At 36.6% G+C, this 19,630-nt stretch overlaps 3 protein-coding genes across 4 annotated transcripts; 2 read left to right on the top strand and 1 right to left on the bottom strand.

Annotated features, from left to right (window-relative positions):
* The first annotated feature begins 3,052 nt into the window (after positions 1-3,052).
* On the top strand, positions 3,053-3,594 carry LOC141607107 (uncharacterized). The gene is made up of 2 exons (XM_074426464.1): positions 3,053-3,470; positions 3,587-3,594. Exons 1-2 carry the CDS (start codon positions 3,053-3,055, stop codon positions 3,592-3,594), a joined length of 426 nt encoding a protein of 141 aa, XP_074282565.1.
* A 3,884-nt stretch (positions 3,595-7,478) lies between these two features.
* LOC141607126 (uncharacterized) lies at positions 7,479-9,847 on the bottom strand. 2 transcript variants are annotated; one of them, XM_074426486.1, is made up of 3 exons: positions 8,723-9,241; positions 8,091-8,274; positions 7,479-7,640 (listed from the first exon to the last, which is right to left on the bottom strand). In XM_074426486.1, exons 1-3 carry the CDS (start codon positions 9,181-9,183, stop codon positions 7,551-7,553), a joined length of 735 nt encoding a protein of 244 aa, XP_074282587.1. In that variant the 5' UTR covers positions 9,184-9,241; the 3' UTR covers positions 7,479-7,550. The 2 variants fall into 2 exon arrangements, with proteins under 2 accessions (XP_074282587.1, XP_074282586.1); XM_074426485.1 differs by lacking the exon at positions 7,479-7,640 and adding an exon at positions 9,563-9,847 and having other exon boundaries at positions 7,977-8,274; positions 8,723-9,282.
* Positions 9,848-17,839: 7,992 nt separating this feature from the next.
* LOC141607129 (remorin 1.4-like) lies at positions 17,840-19,462 on the top strand. Its single transcript, XM_074426490.1, has 5 exons — positions 17,840-18,085; positions 18,388-18,426; positions 18,708-18,795; positions 18,891-18,972; positions 19,044-19,462. The coding sequence occupies exons 1-5, from the start codon at positions 17,905-17,907 to the stop codon at positions 19,242-19,244; spliced, it is 591 nt and encodes a 196-aa protein (XP_074282591.1). The 5' UTR covers positions 17,840-17,904; the 3' UTR covers positions 19,245-19,462.
* The last annotated feature ends 168 nt before the right edge of the window (positions 19,463-19,630 follow it).

The raw sequence follows: 19,630 nt of genomic DNA on the forward strand, positions 1-19,630 counted from the left end.
AAACCTAGTAGTAGTTTTTGCCATATTTCTTTGTATTCGACTACTACGTAAAGTGGTTGATACGGTACAGATTCAAGGCACAGATCTAACCACAAATACTATCATACAACCAGTTGTATAGTAATATTATACAACCGTCTTAAAGTTATTGAGCTCTTACACAAAGATGTGGAGCTATTTTACAATTTATTGAGCTATTTTAAAAAGTTATCGAGCTTAATAATTATTGTGTTAAGCTCAACAACTTTGTATCATAGCTCGATAATTTTGTTAGTATAGCTCGATAAATTTATAACAAAGCTCATCTACGTTAAATAGGTTGTATATACAACCAGTTGTATAATATATTAATATATTAACTGAGATCCAACAGTGTGGTACTCTTTTTAAATCACTCTCAAGAAAACCTGTAAAAGCATGGATATTTTCTCCGTCCCGATTATTTGTTTACTTATTTCATTTTAGAGTGTTCCAGTCAATTATTTATATTTTTATTTTTAAAATATTTCTGATGAACAATTTGATCCTCCACATCTCAATTTAATCAACTTGTTATTCTTTAGGTAAATAAATGATCAGAGCGGAGGAAGTAAGAAGCTCAACTTATTCCAACATGTCATTCCTAAGCACTTAATTAAATATTCAATCATGACATCTCACCTAATACGCAAAATATTGGTGTTCTTGAAGCTTGAATAAGATGGGACTAATTGAAAAGTCCAAGTTATTGATCGATTAGTTAATAAGTGGTGTGGAGTCGTCCAAAGACGTTTAGACTTTTCCATGCACTACTTGTTAATGTGCGATAGATAGGTAACGCCATCGACTCAAATTCATTACTTGAGATCGATTTATTTGTCTTACATTGTAAGACAGCAAATCTTGATCGAAACTTGTCAATGTCTTCAAAACACAATTGAAGGGGTTTTAACCAAATCGTTAAGACTGAAATATTATGGCAATCAACCACCGATTCGAATCTCCTCCTCCCTATTTAGTAAAATCAAGTTTCAAATCGGGTATAGAATTTAGAGTTTTGAATATGGATCGGGCTTGATATAAATTGGTGATAAATTTGCAGTTAGTTCATTGTTCGTTTCATATTTTTGGTTATTTGTATGGAATCCGAAACTGGGATGTATAGTATCGGATAAAGTATGAAAAATATATAAACTCACAAATTCTCATTTGTGACGGACAAAATCCGTCACTTTGAAGAAACGTGAGACAAAGGGGGTAAGTGGAGAGGGAATGTGATTCTGTGAGAGGTTTCTTTGAAGAGACCGTTAAAAGCAAGACCATTTGATATAAACCAGACATGTCTAAGTTGGTTTTTTGTCTCCTTTGTAGGATCATTTCATTTGTACATGAACTATTTAAACGGACTAAACTAAACTAAACTAATACTCCGTAGGATATGAATTGACCTGATGACTTGAAATGTAAAAAATAAACTTAACGTTACTTATAGGACCTACACTAAACTAAAATAACCTGACCTAAAACGAATTGAAATTAAGTCCAAAAAATAGAACTTAATGCAAAATAATGTCCTTTAGTAGTTACTACATGGCTAACTCAGTTCCCATTGCAAAACTTGCTTGGAAATGTTACTATATCTTTGTGCAAGTACTTGAGGATCATAAGGTGGCGGAATCGAGCAAGGAGCGTCCAGTGCTTCACCATCAACCAAGGTCATTAACTTGTACGCCTCCTCGATCTCAACGGTGTCATTCCTAGCACAAGCCAATGTCTCGGAGCACAACTCAATCGCGTCTCTAGGTATACTTGGTTTATAATTCAGGAGTTTCGCATACTCGTTTAATAAATGGTACATGTAGTCATATACATGTTTCATTTTCACTTCTTCTTGGATGAATTTGCTTCCTGCTTTCCCTATTTCCTCTGCCTGCAAAATCGATCATATTGTAAAACCGTCTTGTCAAGTGCATCTTGCTCGATCAAGGGTATATACGTACACTACAAAAATAATGCGGGAAACTGACTGAAATTCCGACGGAATTTATAAACCGTCAGATAATTAGAGAAACTGACGGATTAGTGAATGGATTTTCGTCAGTAATGCAATACTGACGGAAATCCCGTCAGAATTCGTCACAGGTTACTGGCGCGGCGCGTTAAAAAAAGCGACGGCGCCAATACATCCTGACGGAATTTCCGTCAGACATTCACTATTCCTGACGGTTTTTCCGTCAGGAAATCCTAATGCCTGACGGTTTTTCCGTCAGAAAGATCAACAAAATGTTGACTTTCTGGCCCATCCTAGATGAGGGCTTTGACGGAATTAACGTCGGTAAGTAGTCAGATTTGTGAAATCCTGACGGAAAAACCGCCAAGACCCGTTTTTCGTGACAAATCGTACTGACTACTGACGGTCGATTCCTGACGGTTTTTCCGTCAGGAACCCGTGTTTCTGACGGGAAAAGGGCGTTATTGACGGATTATTTACGTTAGTTTTCCGTGTTTTTTTTTGTAGTTGTATTTTACCTCTTTTGGATGCTTGTTACCCCAATCAACAGCAAATTTGATAGATTTACAAATTTGATCAGCATTAATCGGCCAAAAGTGTTTCAACGGTATCAAACTCCGAGAAAAGAAGTCGTAGTAAACAGGATTTACAACCAAAGTCATGGAATTGCATGCCATTATGTATTTCCTACTAACTGACCATGCATTTCCTTCCATATAGATTTTGTACCTGCGATAAGTATGACTGTATGAGAAGTATTTTAATCAAACATATAAAAAAGAAAGGAAAAGTGTTAGGCGAGAGTCTCGAGCCTATTATTTAGCTGCTAAGTCAATTAGTCGAGATATATGCTCCTATATTTTAGATATCAATTAGTTGCTTGATTGTACTATATATTTGCTCCTAATTATCTAATGAGATCATCACAAAATTTCCCAAACATATTCTGATGTTCCCTTCATTAACATGGTATCGAGCCAATTAAATATTTTCATCAAACCCTAATTTTTTTACAACCAAAAAAAAAAAAAAAAAAAAAAAAACGCAGAACTCACTGTCGACATGGCTGGTGATCAAGCCGTCGATACTACCTTCAAAATCGATCCTTTATCACCTTTTTATCTCGGATCTCATGACATTCCAAGCATAAAAATTTCTAGCATTTCTCTAACTCATTCTAATTATGAGGATTGGAGCCGTGACATCCGTATGTCGCTTAAGTCTCGTCGCAAATTCGGATTCTGCGACGGTACTATCAAAAAACCTACTGAGGAAAACTTGCTTGCACAATGGGAAGTGGTACATTGCACGATTGTTCGCTGGATTCGAAACATGATCGATCCATCGGTCATCTCCAGTGTACCATTTGTTGAAGATGCTGCTGTTCTTTGGCGCGATTTGGAGGAACGTTTCGCTGTTGTTGATGGAACTTCCATTCATTCACTTAAGACCGATCTCGCTAATTGTAAACAACTCAAAGGTATGTCTGTAACCGAATACTATGGTAAATTAAAGACTCTTTGGGATGCCCTGGCAATTCACGAGCCTCCTTTCGCTTGTACGTGTGGGCGTTGTACTTGCGACATATCGTCTCAGGCAACTAAAAGACTCGATAACGAGAGACTCCATCAATTCTTTATGGGTCTCGACCGTAGTCTATATAGCACCCTTCGAAACCAACAGTTTCAATTGGACCCTTTGCCCACCCTCAACCGCGGGTATCACGCGGCCTTGCAATCTGAACGCCTACTTCATGGTGACGCTGCCCCTTCGGATGTTACTAATGTCATGGCTTTTGCTGTTCCTGGGGTCTCACGCACCCCAACTGATTGGAAAGCCATACGTGAGAAGGAAAAATTGGAAAGACGCAAGTTCTTTTGTTCTCATTGTCAAGTGCATGGTCATGAAGTCAACAATTGTTTTTTCAAAACAAATAAATTCCCTGACTGGTGGGGTAGTCGACCCCGTACTTTAGAGGAATTCCGTCGCAGACAGGGGGGGCTGGGATCGAGAATACTCCTGCGTCCGGGTCCGCATCTCGAGGTGATCCTGTTGTTCACGCTAATGTGGCCTACACGGCTTCTTCTTCCGTCTCTTCGGATCGGTTGTCTGGTATGTGTACTTCTTGGATAATAGACACTGGCGCTTCTAATCATGTTACAGGTGATCTTACGTTATTTTCCGACACCATGGTAATTCCTCCACGAGCTGTAGGATTACCGAATGGGAAGCAAATTTTAGCTTCTAAAATGGGTACCGTACGAATTGACAACAAAATAACTCTTCGTCGGGTTTTATTTGTCCCTCATTTAACCTGCAATTTAATTTCAGTTTCACAATTAACAGCTGACTTTGATTATATTTTACAATTTACTAAGGATTGTTGCCTTATTCAGGACCGGTCTACGAGGATGATGATTGGAGCTGGTGAACTAAATGATGGACTGTTTCTGCTTTCGTCTACTCCGCTCTCTTTGGTGAACACAGTTGGCACGACCAGGGATTATAATTTGTGGCACCGTCGACTTGGTCATCCAGGGGATAATGCGGTTAAATTTACTCCTTTAGCCCGAACACTTTCCTTTAATAAAAGTGCGGTGTGTGATGTATGTCACCTTGCCAAACAATCTCGATCTAGTTTTCATACTAGTGATAATATTGCATCTGAAATTTTTCAATTGATACATTGCGATCTTTGGGGCCCCTATCGTACTCCGTCTACTTGTGGCGCGAAATATTTTTTAACTATTGTTGATGATTGCTCACGCTCCGTTTGGGTATATTTAATGCTTGCTAAAAATCGGAAGTTACAAGTCTCTTTACGCATTTTTTAGCAATGGTACAGACCCAATTTTCTAAACAGGTGAAGGTTGTACGAAGTGATAATGGAAGTGAGTTCAATCATTTGGCGGACTATTTTTTGCAGCATGGCATCCAATTTCAGACCTCATGTGTAGGCACGCCTCAACAAAATGGGCGTGTAGAGCGTAAACATCGTCACATACTTAATGTGGCACGCGCATTGCTTTTTCAGGGTCGTCTTCCTAAACAGTTTTGGGGTGAGTGTGTCCTTACAGCTGCACATTTAATTAACCGAATACCTTCGGCTATTTTGCATCACAAAACACCATATGAAATTTTGTTTGGCGCTCCTCCGTCTTATGCAAATTTACGGGTATTTGGATGCCTCTGTTTCGTTCATAATCAGAAAACTAAAGGGGATAAAATGGAACCACGGAGTCGCAAATGTTTATTTTTGGGTTATCCTCATAATACAAAGGGTTGGCGGGTATATGATCTTGAGACTAAACAAATATTTATCTCGCGAGACGTTGTTTTTTATGAGGACTCCTTCCCGTTTGCGGACACAAAAACACAGGCTGATTTGGACAATTCCGACAATTCCGTTTTACTCCCTGATGGCTCTTGCTTATTTCAAACTCCTGCTGACTCTGATTCCGACGCTGTCCATGATTCGTCCTCTGTTAATGGCGAGTCCTCTGCCACTGCTTCGACTCCTAATGTTCCCGAGCCCGCTTCTATTATTAACGATGCTGCCACCGCCACTGTGGGGTCGTCGTCTCCGCCAGTTAATGATCCCCCGGCTGATCTTGGTCGGGGTCACCGGTTCACGATTAAGCGGCTATATTCTTGATACGACGAACAGTCCATCATCCCCAAGTTCACCAGTCTCTCCATCCTCGACTGAAGGTACACCATATTCCTTAGCTAATTTTGTAAATTGTGATAAATTTTCTAGTCGACATCGTCTGTTTTTAGCAGCTATAACAGCAGGAGTTGAACCTCCCTCCTTTAAAGTTGCGGTTCGTGACGAGGGGTGGTGTCGAGCTATGCAAGCTGAGATTGATGCTCTTGAGGCTAATGACACTTGGGAATTAGCTGATTTGCCCCCAGGTAAAAAGGCTCTTGGTTGTCGTTGGGTTTACAAGATTAAGCACAAATCTGACGGGACCGTTGAACGTTTAAAGGCTCGTCTCGTTGTTTTTGGAAATCATCAAATTGAAGGTATTGACTACGGCGAAACCTTTGCTCCTGTGGTTAAGATGGTCACTATCCGTACCCTTCTTGCTGTTGCCTCTCTAAAGCGATGGGAATTACACCAAATGGATGTCCACAATGCATTTTTGCACGGGGATTTGAATGAAGAAGTTTACATGAAACTTCCTCCCGGCTTTAGCCATGGCCGCGATGGTAAAGTTTGTCGTCTTAAGAAATCCTTATATGGTCTCCGTCAAGCACCCCGATGTTGGTTTGCAAAGTTAGTCAGTAACTCCGGAAATATGGGTTTCGACATTCTTATTCCGATTATTCGTTATTTACTTACTCTAATAACAAGGTACGCTTACATGTTTTAATCTATGTAGATGATCTTGTTATTGCGGGTAACGACAATTCGGCCATTTGTGATTTTAAAAGCTACTTGAACCGATGTTTCAAAATGAAAGATTTGGGTATTTTAAAGTATTTTCTTGGAATTGAAGTTGCGCGAAATAGTGACGGCATTTGTCTTAGTCAACGGAAATACACTCTCGATATTATTAGTGAAGTTGGTCTATTGGGTGCTAAACCGAGTTCCACACCCATGGACATTGATCATCAACTTGCTACCACCGCCGGTTCCTTTGTGATCGATCCTGAGCGGTATAGACGATCGGTTGGTCGTCTTGTTTATTTGGCCGTCACACGGCCAGATGTGTCTTATTCCGTCCATGTGCTTTCTCAATTCCTTAAAGCTCCACGTGAAGCTCACATGGAGGCAGCTATGCGAGTTGTTCGCTATTTGAAAGGCAGTCCGGGACAGGGCATTTTCTTACGCTCCGACAGCCAGCTTACCGTGTCGGGTTGGTGTGATTCTGATTGGGGAAAATGTCCCCTAACTCGTCGTTCCGTATCAGGTTGGTTCGTGTTTCTAGGGGATTCACCGGTGTCTTGGAAAACGAAAAAACAACATACCGTTTCATTATCCTCGGCTGAGGCCGAATATAGATCGATGGCAGCGGTTGTATGTGAGCTCAAATGGCTCAAGGGTTTATTAACAAGCTTGGATATTGAGCTTGCTTCCCCTATGCGATTATTCTGTGACAGCAAATCGGCAATTCACCTTGCTCAAAATCCGGTTTTTCATGAGCGGTCTAAACACATTGAAATTGATTGTCACTTCGTGCGAGATGCTATTACGGAAGGCCTTGTTACACCATTTCATGTGTCGACAAATGATCAAGTGGCCGATATGTTCACTAAGCCGTTGGGAGCACGACAATTTCAGTACTTACTCCGCAAACTGGGCATTATCGACCTCCATGCTCCAGTTTGAGGGGGGGTGTTAGGCGAGAGTCTCGAGCCTATTATTTAGCTGCTAAGTCAATTAGTCGAGATATATGCTCCTATATTTTAGATATCAATTAGTTGCTTGATTGTACTATATATTTGCTCCTAATTATCTAATGAGATCATCACAAAATTTCCCAAACATATTCTGATGTTCCCTTCATTAACAAAAAGTGGGAGTAATAATAGATTCAGGGAATGAAACAGAATTTCAATATTGCATAGTTCTCACATACTTGTGCATGCATTGCTTAGCCATTTTTGCATCTCTGAATCCTTCCTTTGCTTCGAGATCCCAATCCTACAAGCGCGCGCAAATTCTCCTCAGTACATTCTATGTAAAACGAGGAGAAAATTGCTACAATGGATCACTGAAGTGTTTCCCTTCTAATATTGTGAAGTAACTGTCACTCCATATAAAAGCCTCTAGACACAACACAAATACTATTCTACAACGAGTTATATAATAGAATTGTACAACCGCATTAAAATTGTTGAGCTCTTGCACAATGTTGCTGAGCTATTTTACAAGTTCTTGAGTTATTTTACAAAGTTAGTGAGTGTAATAATTATTCTGTTAAACTCAATAACTTTGTACCATAGTTCGATAATTTTGTTAATAGAGCTCGACATCTTTGTAACAACGCTCAATTACATTAAATAAGTTGTATATACAACCAGTTGTATAATACATTAACTGACGACATAAGGTTAATAGTTTTCGACATAATTGTTATTTCGACATTCTTACCATGTTATAAATTTGAGCATTCCAATCCTCGGATGAATTGCATTTCGCTAGGTCGTTTCTGTGACCATTAAATAGGTTCCCTTTCCAAAACGCATACGGCTCCCTCTCGACCCATTTGATCTTGTTATTCGCATCCTTGAGCTCGTCTATTACAGAATTCCAAGGCCTTATATACGTCTCAGTCCTTGCAAAAACAAATTCATACCGCCTTAAACATCACATTTTCCTTCTGGAAACTACTCCCTTTGTCCCAGTCAATTGTTGTCCTTTGGTTTTGGCACAAAGACTAAAGAAAGAGGAGGGAGTCAATTACTAAATGACAAGTGGAACAACTGTTAAACACGAGATGGGTCTGGCCTTACCCGCGGTGGAGGAGAGAAGTCTAACTCACAAGCCCAAGAATGCTCTTATCTCCCAAAACCAATTGGCAATGGGAGAAACACCCCTAGGCCTTATAAGATAGACAATCTCTCTCTTTTTCACCGATGTGGGACTCACAAGTGGATTTATACTCCAACAACAACAATTGACTGAAACACCCAAAAATGGAAAAGTACAACAAATGACCAGGACAGAGGGAGTATTCTTCTATGCCTATATAACTTGTATCGAAATTCAGGAGAAGAAATTACCAACCCCAGAAGGTCCAGTCAGGAAAGACAATATCAAACGACGAATCATCCCCACAATAATGAAAAACAGGTGGTGGAATCGGACTAATGCTACCGTTAATTACTTGGTAATCTTTTTTCTCAATCACGGTTTTATCACCGCATTGGAACATTATATCCAAATCGGGTAATTTTCCCGGGTACATCTTCATCAGCTGCAATATCCCCCACAGTGTAAGAACATCTCTTGTTTGGTAAGGCTGCTTATATTTTTCTACATATGCCTTACCATTTACGATGACTAGTCGAAAATGTGCTATATCCTTCGCCTTTTCAAGCGTTTTCCGAGTGATTCCTCTGCTTTTCCATGGCTTCAAATCTTCATGGATCCATCTGAAGTAATCCGGACATAATTCTGAGTCGGGGTTTCTGTCCTCGAACTTTGAGGAGTTATTGCTCGATTTTGGACATGTAAAGGACATTGTTTTCGAACAGATGATTGATTGAACTGCATCGTCAATCCTTCTTTTCAATCGTTTGTCCGAATTTGAGAGACCTTTTTGCAACGATGAATTGTCTGTCTTTGTTTAACAAGACATTATAACATATAATGAGTTTCAATCTTAGCGGTTTCATATAAAAACATAAAAAATAATATATAAATGATGACGTGGACACTATGAACCAAAATAGTTTCAAATAAACGCTAATTACCTAATTAATTTGCTAATAAACACTCATTATTCAAAAAATTTTAATATCCCAACACTCTGAAAGAGTCATTTCAACCAAAAGACTAAGCTGATGGCCGAGGAAACGACAAAATTCATAAAAAAGCGTGCAAAGATTTTAAAGACTTACAATGGCAACCCAATAAGAAGGTAGAAGTATGGCAAGAAGGAGGAAGGAAGTCAAGAAAGAAATTGCCCATTTCTTCATCGACCATTCTGTTGGTCTAAAATATTGTACAATTAAGTATAAATATGCAAACATAATCAAAATTATCGTGTCAATCTTGCTCGCTTAAGCGATCCGACTAATCCATGCATCATCTCGCCAGCTTAAGCGATCCGACTAATCTGACTAATAAAAATTAAATCAAGATTTTTTGTTCATGGGAAACTTCTATCGTTTTTGAACTCCTTGAACGAGTTTAATCAGATTAGTTTCTGGTAATTTAGACATTTTCTATTTTACTCCATTTTTTAAGGAGACTACTAGGGATCACCCACATACTTTCCTTGTAAACCTTCAAACTTTTGCAACAATGCAACAAACTAGCTAAAAGGGAAAAAAACTAACATAGACACAAATTTTTGTTTGAGACGGTTTTAGACAAGTATGCGAGCATGTGTTATTGTAAAGCAAGTGTCTTTAGTTAAATAACCCTAATTAAAAACTTTCACCAATTGCATGCTTGTGTTATTGTCCTTGGTAGATAGTTTTATCATGTTTTATTGACGAATTTTTTTGAGTAATTAATCTATCTTTCGAGATTTCAGGATCTCGGAATAAAATTCTCCGAAAATCACACAGAAGGTTCCTCAAGCATAATAAAGCGGTCACACAAAATTTGAGGAGCAACGAAGAACATTTGGGAGGTGCCGATATGCACGAACCTCATCGTGAAAAATGGATTAATACTCGTTATTTGGACCACAAAATCGAATAGGTTAACTCCTAAAATGACCTTGGACACGTTTTAGAAAAACCGAGAGAAAAAGAAACGTAGTCCCATACAACCTCCCGAACGGTTCAAGACACAAGTGTTTAATACATGAGTTTCAAGATTTCAGGGTCCCGGAAGGAAATTCTTCGGCAATCACACAAAAGTCGTGTCAGATAAAGCTGCCCACAAAATTTGAGGAGCAACAGAGGACATTCAAGGGTGAAAGTATGGGATAAACCAGCATTCATCGAACCTCGGATAATCGTGAAAAATGGATTAATACTCGTTATTTAGTGCTGAAATCGAATAGGTTAACTCCTGAAATGACCTCGGACACGTGGTAGAAAAACCGGTAGAAAAAAATGTCCGGTACGACCTCCCGAACGGCTCAAATTGAAGTGTATAATACACAGTTTTCGAGATTCCAGGGTCCCAGCACAAAATTCTTCGGAAATCAAAAAAAGGTTCCTCTGATCAGTTAAAAAGGCCACACAAAATTTGAGAGACAACGGAGGACACATGGGGTGTTGAAATGCGATAATTCAGCATTCGTCGAACTTCGGATAATCGTGAAAAATGGATTAATACTCGTTATTTGGGGCTTAAATCGAATTGGTTAACTCCTGAAATGACTTCGGACACGTGGTAGAAAAACCGAGAAAAAAGGAAACGTAGTCCGGTACGACCTACCGAACGGACCAAATTGAAATTTATACACATTTTTTTGAGATTCCAGGGTCTTGGAATAAAATTCCCCGTAAATCATACAGAAGGTTCCTCGAGCATAATAAAGTGGTCACACAAAATTTGAGGAGCAACGACGGACATTTGTGGGTGCTAGTATGCATAAACCAGCATTCGTCGAACCTCATCGTGAAAAATGGATTAATACTCGTTATTTGGGGCTGAAATCGAATAGGTTAACTCCCGAAATGACCTCGGACACGTGGTAGAAAAACCGGGAGAAAAAAAAAACGTGGTCAGATACGACCTCCCGAACGGTTCAAATCGAAGTGTTTAATACACGAGTTTTGAGATTTCAGGGACCTGGAAGAAAATTCTCCGGAAATCACACATAAGGTTCCTCGGCTCAGATAAAGCTGCCAGGCAAAATTTGAGGAACAATGGAGGACATTCTGGGGGTTCAATTAAGGGATAAACCAGTATTTCATCGAACCTCGGATAATCGTGAAAAATGGATAAATACTCGTTATTTGGTGCTGAAATCGAAAAGGTTAACTCCTGAAATGACCTCAGACACATAGTAAAAAAATTGGGAGAAAAAGAAACGTTGTCCGGTACGACCTCCCGAACGACTCAAATTGAAGTTTATAATACACGATTTTCGAGATTACAGGGTCCCGACACAAAATTCTTCGGAAATCACACAAAAGATTCCTCTGATCAGGTAAAAAGGCAACACAAAATTTGAGGAACAATGGAGGACACATGAGGGTGCCGGTATGCGATAATTCAGCAATCGCCGAACCTCGGATAATCGTGAAAAATGGATTAATACTCGTTATTTGGGGCTAAAATCGAATATGTTAACTCCTGAAATGACCTCGGACACGTGATAGAAAAACCGGGAGAAAAAGAAACGTGGTCAGGTACGTCCTACCGAACAAATCAAATTGAAATGTATAATACATATTTTTCGAGATTTCAGTGTCTTGGAACAAAATTTCTACGGAAATCACACAGAAGGTTCCTAAGCATAATAAAGCGGCCACACAAAATTTGAGGAGCAAAGAAGGACATTTAGGGGTGCCGGTAGGCAATAAACTAGCCGTAGTTAAACATCGAAGCATCGCGAAAAATATGTATTAATACTTGTTATTTGGGTTAAAATCGAATAGGGTAACTTCTGAAACGATCTCGAACACGTGGCAGAAAAACTGAGAGGAATAGAAACGTGGTGCGGTACGATCTCCCGAACGGCTCAAATTGAAGAGTTAATAATACACGAATTTCGGTATTTTAGGGTCCCGGAACAAAATTTTCCGATAATCACACAGAAGGTTCCTCAAATCAGGTAAAGAGGCCACACAAGTTTTGAGGAGTAACGGATGACATTTGGGTGTGCAATTATGTGATAATTCAACATTTGTCGAACCTCGGATAATCAGGAAAAATGGATTAATACTCGTTATTTGGGCTTAAATCGAATAGGTTAACTGCTCAAATGACCTCGGACAAGTGGTAGAAAAAACAAGGAGAAAAAAAATGTGGTCCGGTGCAACCTCTCGAATGGCTCAAATTGATGACTTAAAGTGTATAATACACAGTTTTCGAGATTCCAGGGTCCCGGCACCAAATTCTCCGGAAATCACAAAAAAAGTTACTCAGATCAGGTAAAAAGGCCACACAAAATTTGAGGAGCAACGGAGGACACTTGAGGTTGGGGGTGCATGTATGCAATAATTCAGCATTCGTCGAAACTCGAATAATCTTTTTTACAGAAATTGAATTGTATAATACAAGTATTCATCCATTTTTCGAGATTCCAAGGTCCCGAAACAAAATTCATCCATTTATGAGTTTCATTGATGAGTTTTTGTGAGTCATCAAAATTAGGCATACTGATGATAAACTTGTTAAATTTTTTTAAATAGTTAAATTACCCATTGAGGAACCTGAGTACGATTCAAGACATAAATTAGCCAACCCTATTCAATCCAACCCGAATGTTTTTCATCTCATATTCACTGTTACCCCCAAATAACTTATTAACAACCCAACCGAATTTGACTCAACTGACCCGAATTCTTGCAAACCCGCACCAAACGGACCTGTCAGTGGTTTTTTTTGGATGAATGATAGTAGGAGAATGTGGGCTGGTCCAAAGTATATAACCAGTGGTGTAAGTAGACGAGAATGTGAGCCGGCCCGGCAGTCACATTGGTTTTGGACCTGATCTCATATTCTAGTGTGTCATTTGAACTCTAGGTCTTTTAAATACTATTGGAAATGGGAGGGGGCCAATGACTAAATGACAAGTGAAATAAATTGAGTGTGAATGATCAAATTACTCATCAAATTCAATCTTAAAATAGAAAGGACAACCACCTCAAAATAAAAAAAGGATAACAAACGACCGGGACGGAGGGAATATTTTTACCGAAAAATGACCACCTTCACTTCTTTCGTTTACCCCAAACCCGACCCGATATATTTATGATCCTTATCTCTTTGTAAGATAAGATAGTTTTTTTTTGTGTTGACCAGGAGTAGCCCATACCGACAGCTGGGGCAATCTTTTTTGGGGTATTGAAGGCAATTTAATGGGTTGACCCCTCCCAAGTTTGGTTTTTTCATTCACAAGAGTCAGGAATCGAACCCCTGACCACTTGTTTAAGAGATGAGAGCCCTTACCACTCACACCACCAGCCAACTTTGGTTTTGTAAGACAAGATAGTGAAGTTGTGAAGATACCCTCAGATTTGGATTGAGGAATCTTAGGTGAGATTCAGGATGATTATGGAGAGTCACTAAGTATGACTGTATGAGGTGTCCCTCAACTCTTTGTACACGTAACACGTCTTGCTCTTTCTTTATTACCTTTTTATTTAGCCGGCTTTTTCATTTTTATTTGAAACATTCCTCTACTTTGAGGTTTTCTTTCTTGTATTAGTTGACTCCTAAGTTTTATGTTTTCATCTAACACATATGCAAGAAAGTTAATGGAAGTTAAGCTTGGACACCCGATCTATATGGTTGAACAGGGGTAAAGTGAGCCACAACTGCGATTTTAATGTTGAAGGATTTGAATCGAAACCATGAGTATTACTGCTTATGACCTTTTTACCAACTCAGCTAGTTGATACTCCCTCTTATTCTCTATGTTCTTCCACAAATGTTTTTAGGTAGAATTTAGTGGGAGTATGATATGTGGATGTAAATGAAAGTAAGAGAGAGAATGTGGGGTCATAAGATATTGTAACCACAAAAGATAGACAAATAAGGAAAGTGGAAGATCTTAGTGAATTTGCCGTTTTAGGAAATGTGGAAGATGTTAGAGAATAGGAGGGAGTATATCATAACAGTCAATAGTTCATCATGTCTGACATAAATTAGCAGTTTAAAATCTATAAATATAATTAAAAGGCTACCCTAAAATGACTAATAAACGCCACGTAGACAAAGCCACGTAGGATTAAAAAATGCCACGTAAATGTGAGCATCAAAACCCATTGTCACGTAATTGTCTTATTTTATATATTTAATTCATTTTTCTATAAACTAATTTAATTTATGTAACCCTTACAAATTTACATCAAAATTTCATAATTTATAATCAATATTGACATTTTAATTGAACTTTTGTGTTAAAATCATGTTAATAAATGTCATAATTTATAATTAAAATTGACATTTTAATTGAAATTTTGGTAATAAAACATGTTAATAAATTAAAACATTTCATAACATGCACCCACCATTTTTATTAACATTTTTTCCTATTTAATTCATTTTTTTAATTAAATATTATAATAAATTGATTAAAACTCTTCATAATACTTAACACCCACCAAATTAATTAAAATTTCTTCCTATCTAATTAATTTTTGTAATATAATATGTTAATAAATTGATTAGATTTCTGTATACTATTAATACCCATAATTTTCATTAACATTTTTTCCTATTTAATTCACCTCTTGAGTTTCTCAGCAATCAATTATCTAATTTAATAATACCACAAAATAAATTAAAATTAAAATTAAAATATGGGAGTCTATGGTTGTGTGATGGCTATAAGACCTATAATACCTATGATAGTTTCTATTCACAATATTTATTTAAAATCTATTGCTCATTCGCCCATGAGTTCCTAAGTTGTGGATTATATTTTATGGTTTAATTTATTTATTTGATTATAGAGAGTATATTGAGTATTATTATTGAGTATTGTTGTTGTTATGTCCAATAAAGTATATTTTAATTTGTTATGTTATTAGTATTATAAATCCTTTGATTTATATTTAAATTCATGTTTTCCATTTGATTTAATTTCAATGATTTACATGTGACAATGTTGATTCGTTTGTGAAATTTTTGCCATGTTGATGTTTTACCTTTTGGTCAATATATTTTTTATATGAATTTTAAAGCATCGTGAAATGTATGTGAATGCAGATAAGACAAAGCATCACGTGAGTAATATGAAGAGGGAAGAAATATAAAAGGCACGAAACTGAGGTAAAATCTATCTATCTATACAATATAATTAAAAGGCTACTTAAAATATTTAATTTTAATTCACATGGCATTTTTATAGGGGTTATTTCATAACAATAATCCATCTTATTGCTGGTCTGCAATAATCACTACATCCTATCAATAATCCCAATTAAATCCAACCTAACCACCATACCTTCTAATAACGAACCAGCTGATATTTTGTGATGTTTATGTGTATCAAATAAACTAGGTACTTGATTCATCACTTGAAAATATTACATATAAACATCACATATACCAGCTAGGTTGTCCAAAAACTATCAAATATTCCAACATAAACTTCACAAAATATCATCTGGTTCGTTATTAGAAAGTCAGGTGCAGGTTGGCTTTAATTGCGATTATTAATAGGATGGAGTAATTATTGCAGACCACCAATAAGATGGATTATTGTTATGAAATAACCTTTTTTATAGAGGTTAATACTAATTCATCTATATTAATTACTTAATTATTTATTTTTATACAATATTATAAAAAGGCAAAACTATGTATTAAAAAGTTAATCATCTCCAAAATTGTCACATGCTTATAAGTACCAAAAAAATTAAAAAAAATAATAGTTGCAATCACTAAAAAAACTAATATAAACTCTTTATTTTCCTCTCATAAATTTGGTTATTAATCTACCTATTTATTTAACTTTAATTCCATAAGATAATTAAAAAGCAAGCGATACTATCTACCATTATTATTCTGCATGTCACATTTTAATTTCGGAAGGTAACTTCTAAACCATTCTCATGCAAAGTAGATTGTGTAAAAAAATAATAATAATAAAGCAAACCTTTCACATTCCATTTCTCCTTACACCATATTTATGTCTATGTTAGACTTCATAATACTGAGAAAAATCTATAACTCTATAATCTAAATAGAAAATCTATAATCTATAAATCTGATTAAAAGGCAAGGCAAACTATCTACCATAATCTATATGTCATATTTAATTACATACGATAATATCTTAAACCACTCTTGTATAAAGTAGATTTTGTAAAAAAAAAAATTATAATTATTAGTAATCAAGCAAACCTTATACATTTCATTTCTCCTTACTCCTTATTTATGTTTATATTAAATTTCATAATAATGAAAAAAATGATGCTCAAAACTCAAAAGTCATGAACGTTGATTCATATTTATACTTATATTAAATTTGATAATAATGAAAAAATGATGCTCAAAAGTCATGAACGCATCCTCAATTGTTTATATATTTTTGTTGGAAGGCAAAATTTATAAACCAAAATTTTTCTCATCCCTATTGTTAGTAGAACTAAATGTGTCACTAATCTTCCTATGATTCTATTCCAATTAAGGTAAATGTATTAAGGTTTTAGATTATTAACTAATTTATTTCTTTTTTAGTGCAAGTTCCATTGGTATTAGGTTTTAATCACATTTTTCAACTTCATCGTATGTATTTGTTTTGTTCTCATTTAGGGTCTACCAAGATTTGTGGTGTTGACCTATTCAAAGGTTAACATACTTACATCTCTAATACTTCATTTCTATTCCCCCTTTCTTTCTCTATTTAAGAGGAAGTTTAAGTTAATAACGATAATATTGTATAAAACAAATTTCACTGTTTTGTTGGTTAATTCGCACTAATTACTGAGTTACTTTTTTTATAGGGACGATTCATTGGAGAAAGAAGACTATATGGAGAAGTAAAATATTAGGATTGCTTAAAGAACTATATATTAAAAACTAAGTGTAAGATTGACGACATCAACGTGAACGAGTAATAGTTTTTTAGTTTTTTTTTCAACTGTATTTTTTATTTTGGTATTTGTTGATTTTTTTCATCATTTTACCTTTGAAAAAATAGCACTCTTTAATTTATCGACTTTGATCTTTATGTTAACATGTCAATGCTCGTATTTTTAGTACACGATCTATCATGAATTATTCATGAGGTAATCTTACTATGTGATTTGATTTTTTATAAAGTCTCAATTACTAGAAACATTAAAAACATTACCCTAAAAACAAAATATCCCGTGAAATTCACGGGCCACAAAACTAGTTATAAAATAAAAACTATATGCTTAAATTTATAATTCTTGTCCTAACTGTCACTTAATGATTATATGGTTATATATAATAATAAATTAATTATTGCAAAATGAGATAATGCTACCCACTTCGACTACCAATAAACTCTATATAAATTACACCAAGTCTTCCAAAATTTCTGATGTTTATACTTTCAGGTTGAAATTAACGTTTTTACAACCAATAATTACAAACAATTAAATTAAAACTTAGTAATAAAAAAGAGAAAATGGGAGAAAAAGAGACAAAGAAATCCTCAAGTAGTAAAACAAGTTCTGTAAGTTCATCAACCGTCACCTCTGACGTGCCACCCCCAATGGCAGCTGCTGCCCCGTCGACTCCGCCGCCTCCGACTCCGTCTACTCCTCAAGTTGCTCCTCAGCCTACAACTCTTCCCACGGCTGTTGAAAGTATTACTTTTTTTTTTCCATTATTTTATACGAGTATTCGTAGTTTTTTTAGTTAACTTTAAATGGCTCGTTAAATAATACTCTCTCCTATTCAATCAGTTATTTTATAACGTGAGTACGTGAGAATTTAAGGTTTTAGGGTGAGTTTTTTAAGTTTTACTTAGAAAATTCACCTCAAAATCATATAGAACTCGGCTCTGTAAAACCGTCTTATTCAAAACTTGTCGTATGTGTGTGTAACACTATGCTTTGCATGAATATATATTTTGATTGATTTAGCTTTAATGTTGTTTTGTCAACAGAGGTGGAAGATGAATGTGCTCACAGGAATAGAGATAGAGGTGAGTATAACACAAACAATGAATTTTTATGATATTGTTTAGACCTCGTAAAGTTAACCCGACCCGACACCGGACCTGAACGCTTATTGTTACACACTGATCATTATCCCTAAATAACTTGATAATAATTGACTCGAAACTGACCCGACCTGCTTGAATTCTTGCAAACCCGAATTAGACTCGACCTGAATTAACCAGACCAGACCTGGCAAAGGTTTGCCAGGTCTATTATGATTGTTGTTGTTGTACAATAATAGAGTTTATGTAATGTTATGCTATAGATATTGCTCTACAACATGTTGAGACAGAAAAGAGGCTATCTTTTATCAAGGCATGGGAAGAAAGTGAAAAAACTAAAGCACTTAACAAGTGAGTTTGTTGTCGTTTTTCCGTCGTAAATTTATCATTCTACATGATTACCAGATGAACTAGTTGACATTTGCGTTACTCGTATATTGTAACAGAGCACAGAAAAAACTGTCAGCTCTTGATGCATGGGAAAACAGTAAGAAAGCTTCAATAGATGCTAAATTGAAGAAAACCGAGGTGCGTAAATTAACCAGTCTCAACTTTGTGCATGTGTAATTATCGGTCTCACCATTGATGACTTTGAGCAGGAAGAGCTGGAAAAGAAGAGGGCAGAACAAGCGGAAAAGTTGAAAAACTCGGTAGCACAATATCACAAGGAAGCCGAGGAGAAAAGGGCAATGGTTCAAGCGAAAAAGGGTGAGAACATGCTCATCATTGAGGAGAAGGCTGCAAAATACCGCGCTACAGGTTACGCTCCTAAGAAGTTTTGTGGTTGCATGTCATTCTAGTTCACCACCCAGGGAAGATATAGTTTCACAGGAAGACAGGATTTAATACTGCAGTTTGTAAGTGTAACATTAGTTATACTTAGGTTGGTTAATCGAGTCGATCAGTTATCTAAGCAGGTATCAGTGTATTAGCTGCAAGTCTGTAGTTTGTCAATGAGATTACCTTTTCTGTTCCTGTTTTCTCATTTATTCAGACAGAGATCACTTATTTCCGGTTTTAGAGGGCTGTAAGAATTGACACTAACTTACCCGGCCTGAATAGCCTAATCCGAGACACTTTAATGGGACCAATATTGATCCAATCAGAAAATCCCCAACCCGAAAATGATCTAATCCTAAATTACTCGCATTGATCCGAAATGACTAATTCTGCATCTAAGTTTGTC

This window comes from Silene latifolia, chromosome 10 (genome assembly GCF_048544455.1).
Source record: "Silene latifolia isolate original U9 population chromosome 10, ASM4854445v1, whole genome shotgun sequence".
NCBI classification, from domain to species: Eukaryota; Viridiplantae; Streptophyta; class Magnoliopsida; order Caryophyllales; family Caryophyllaceae; genus Silene; species Silene latifolia.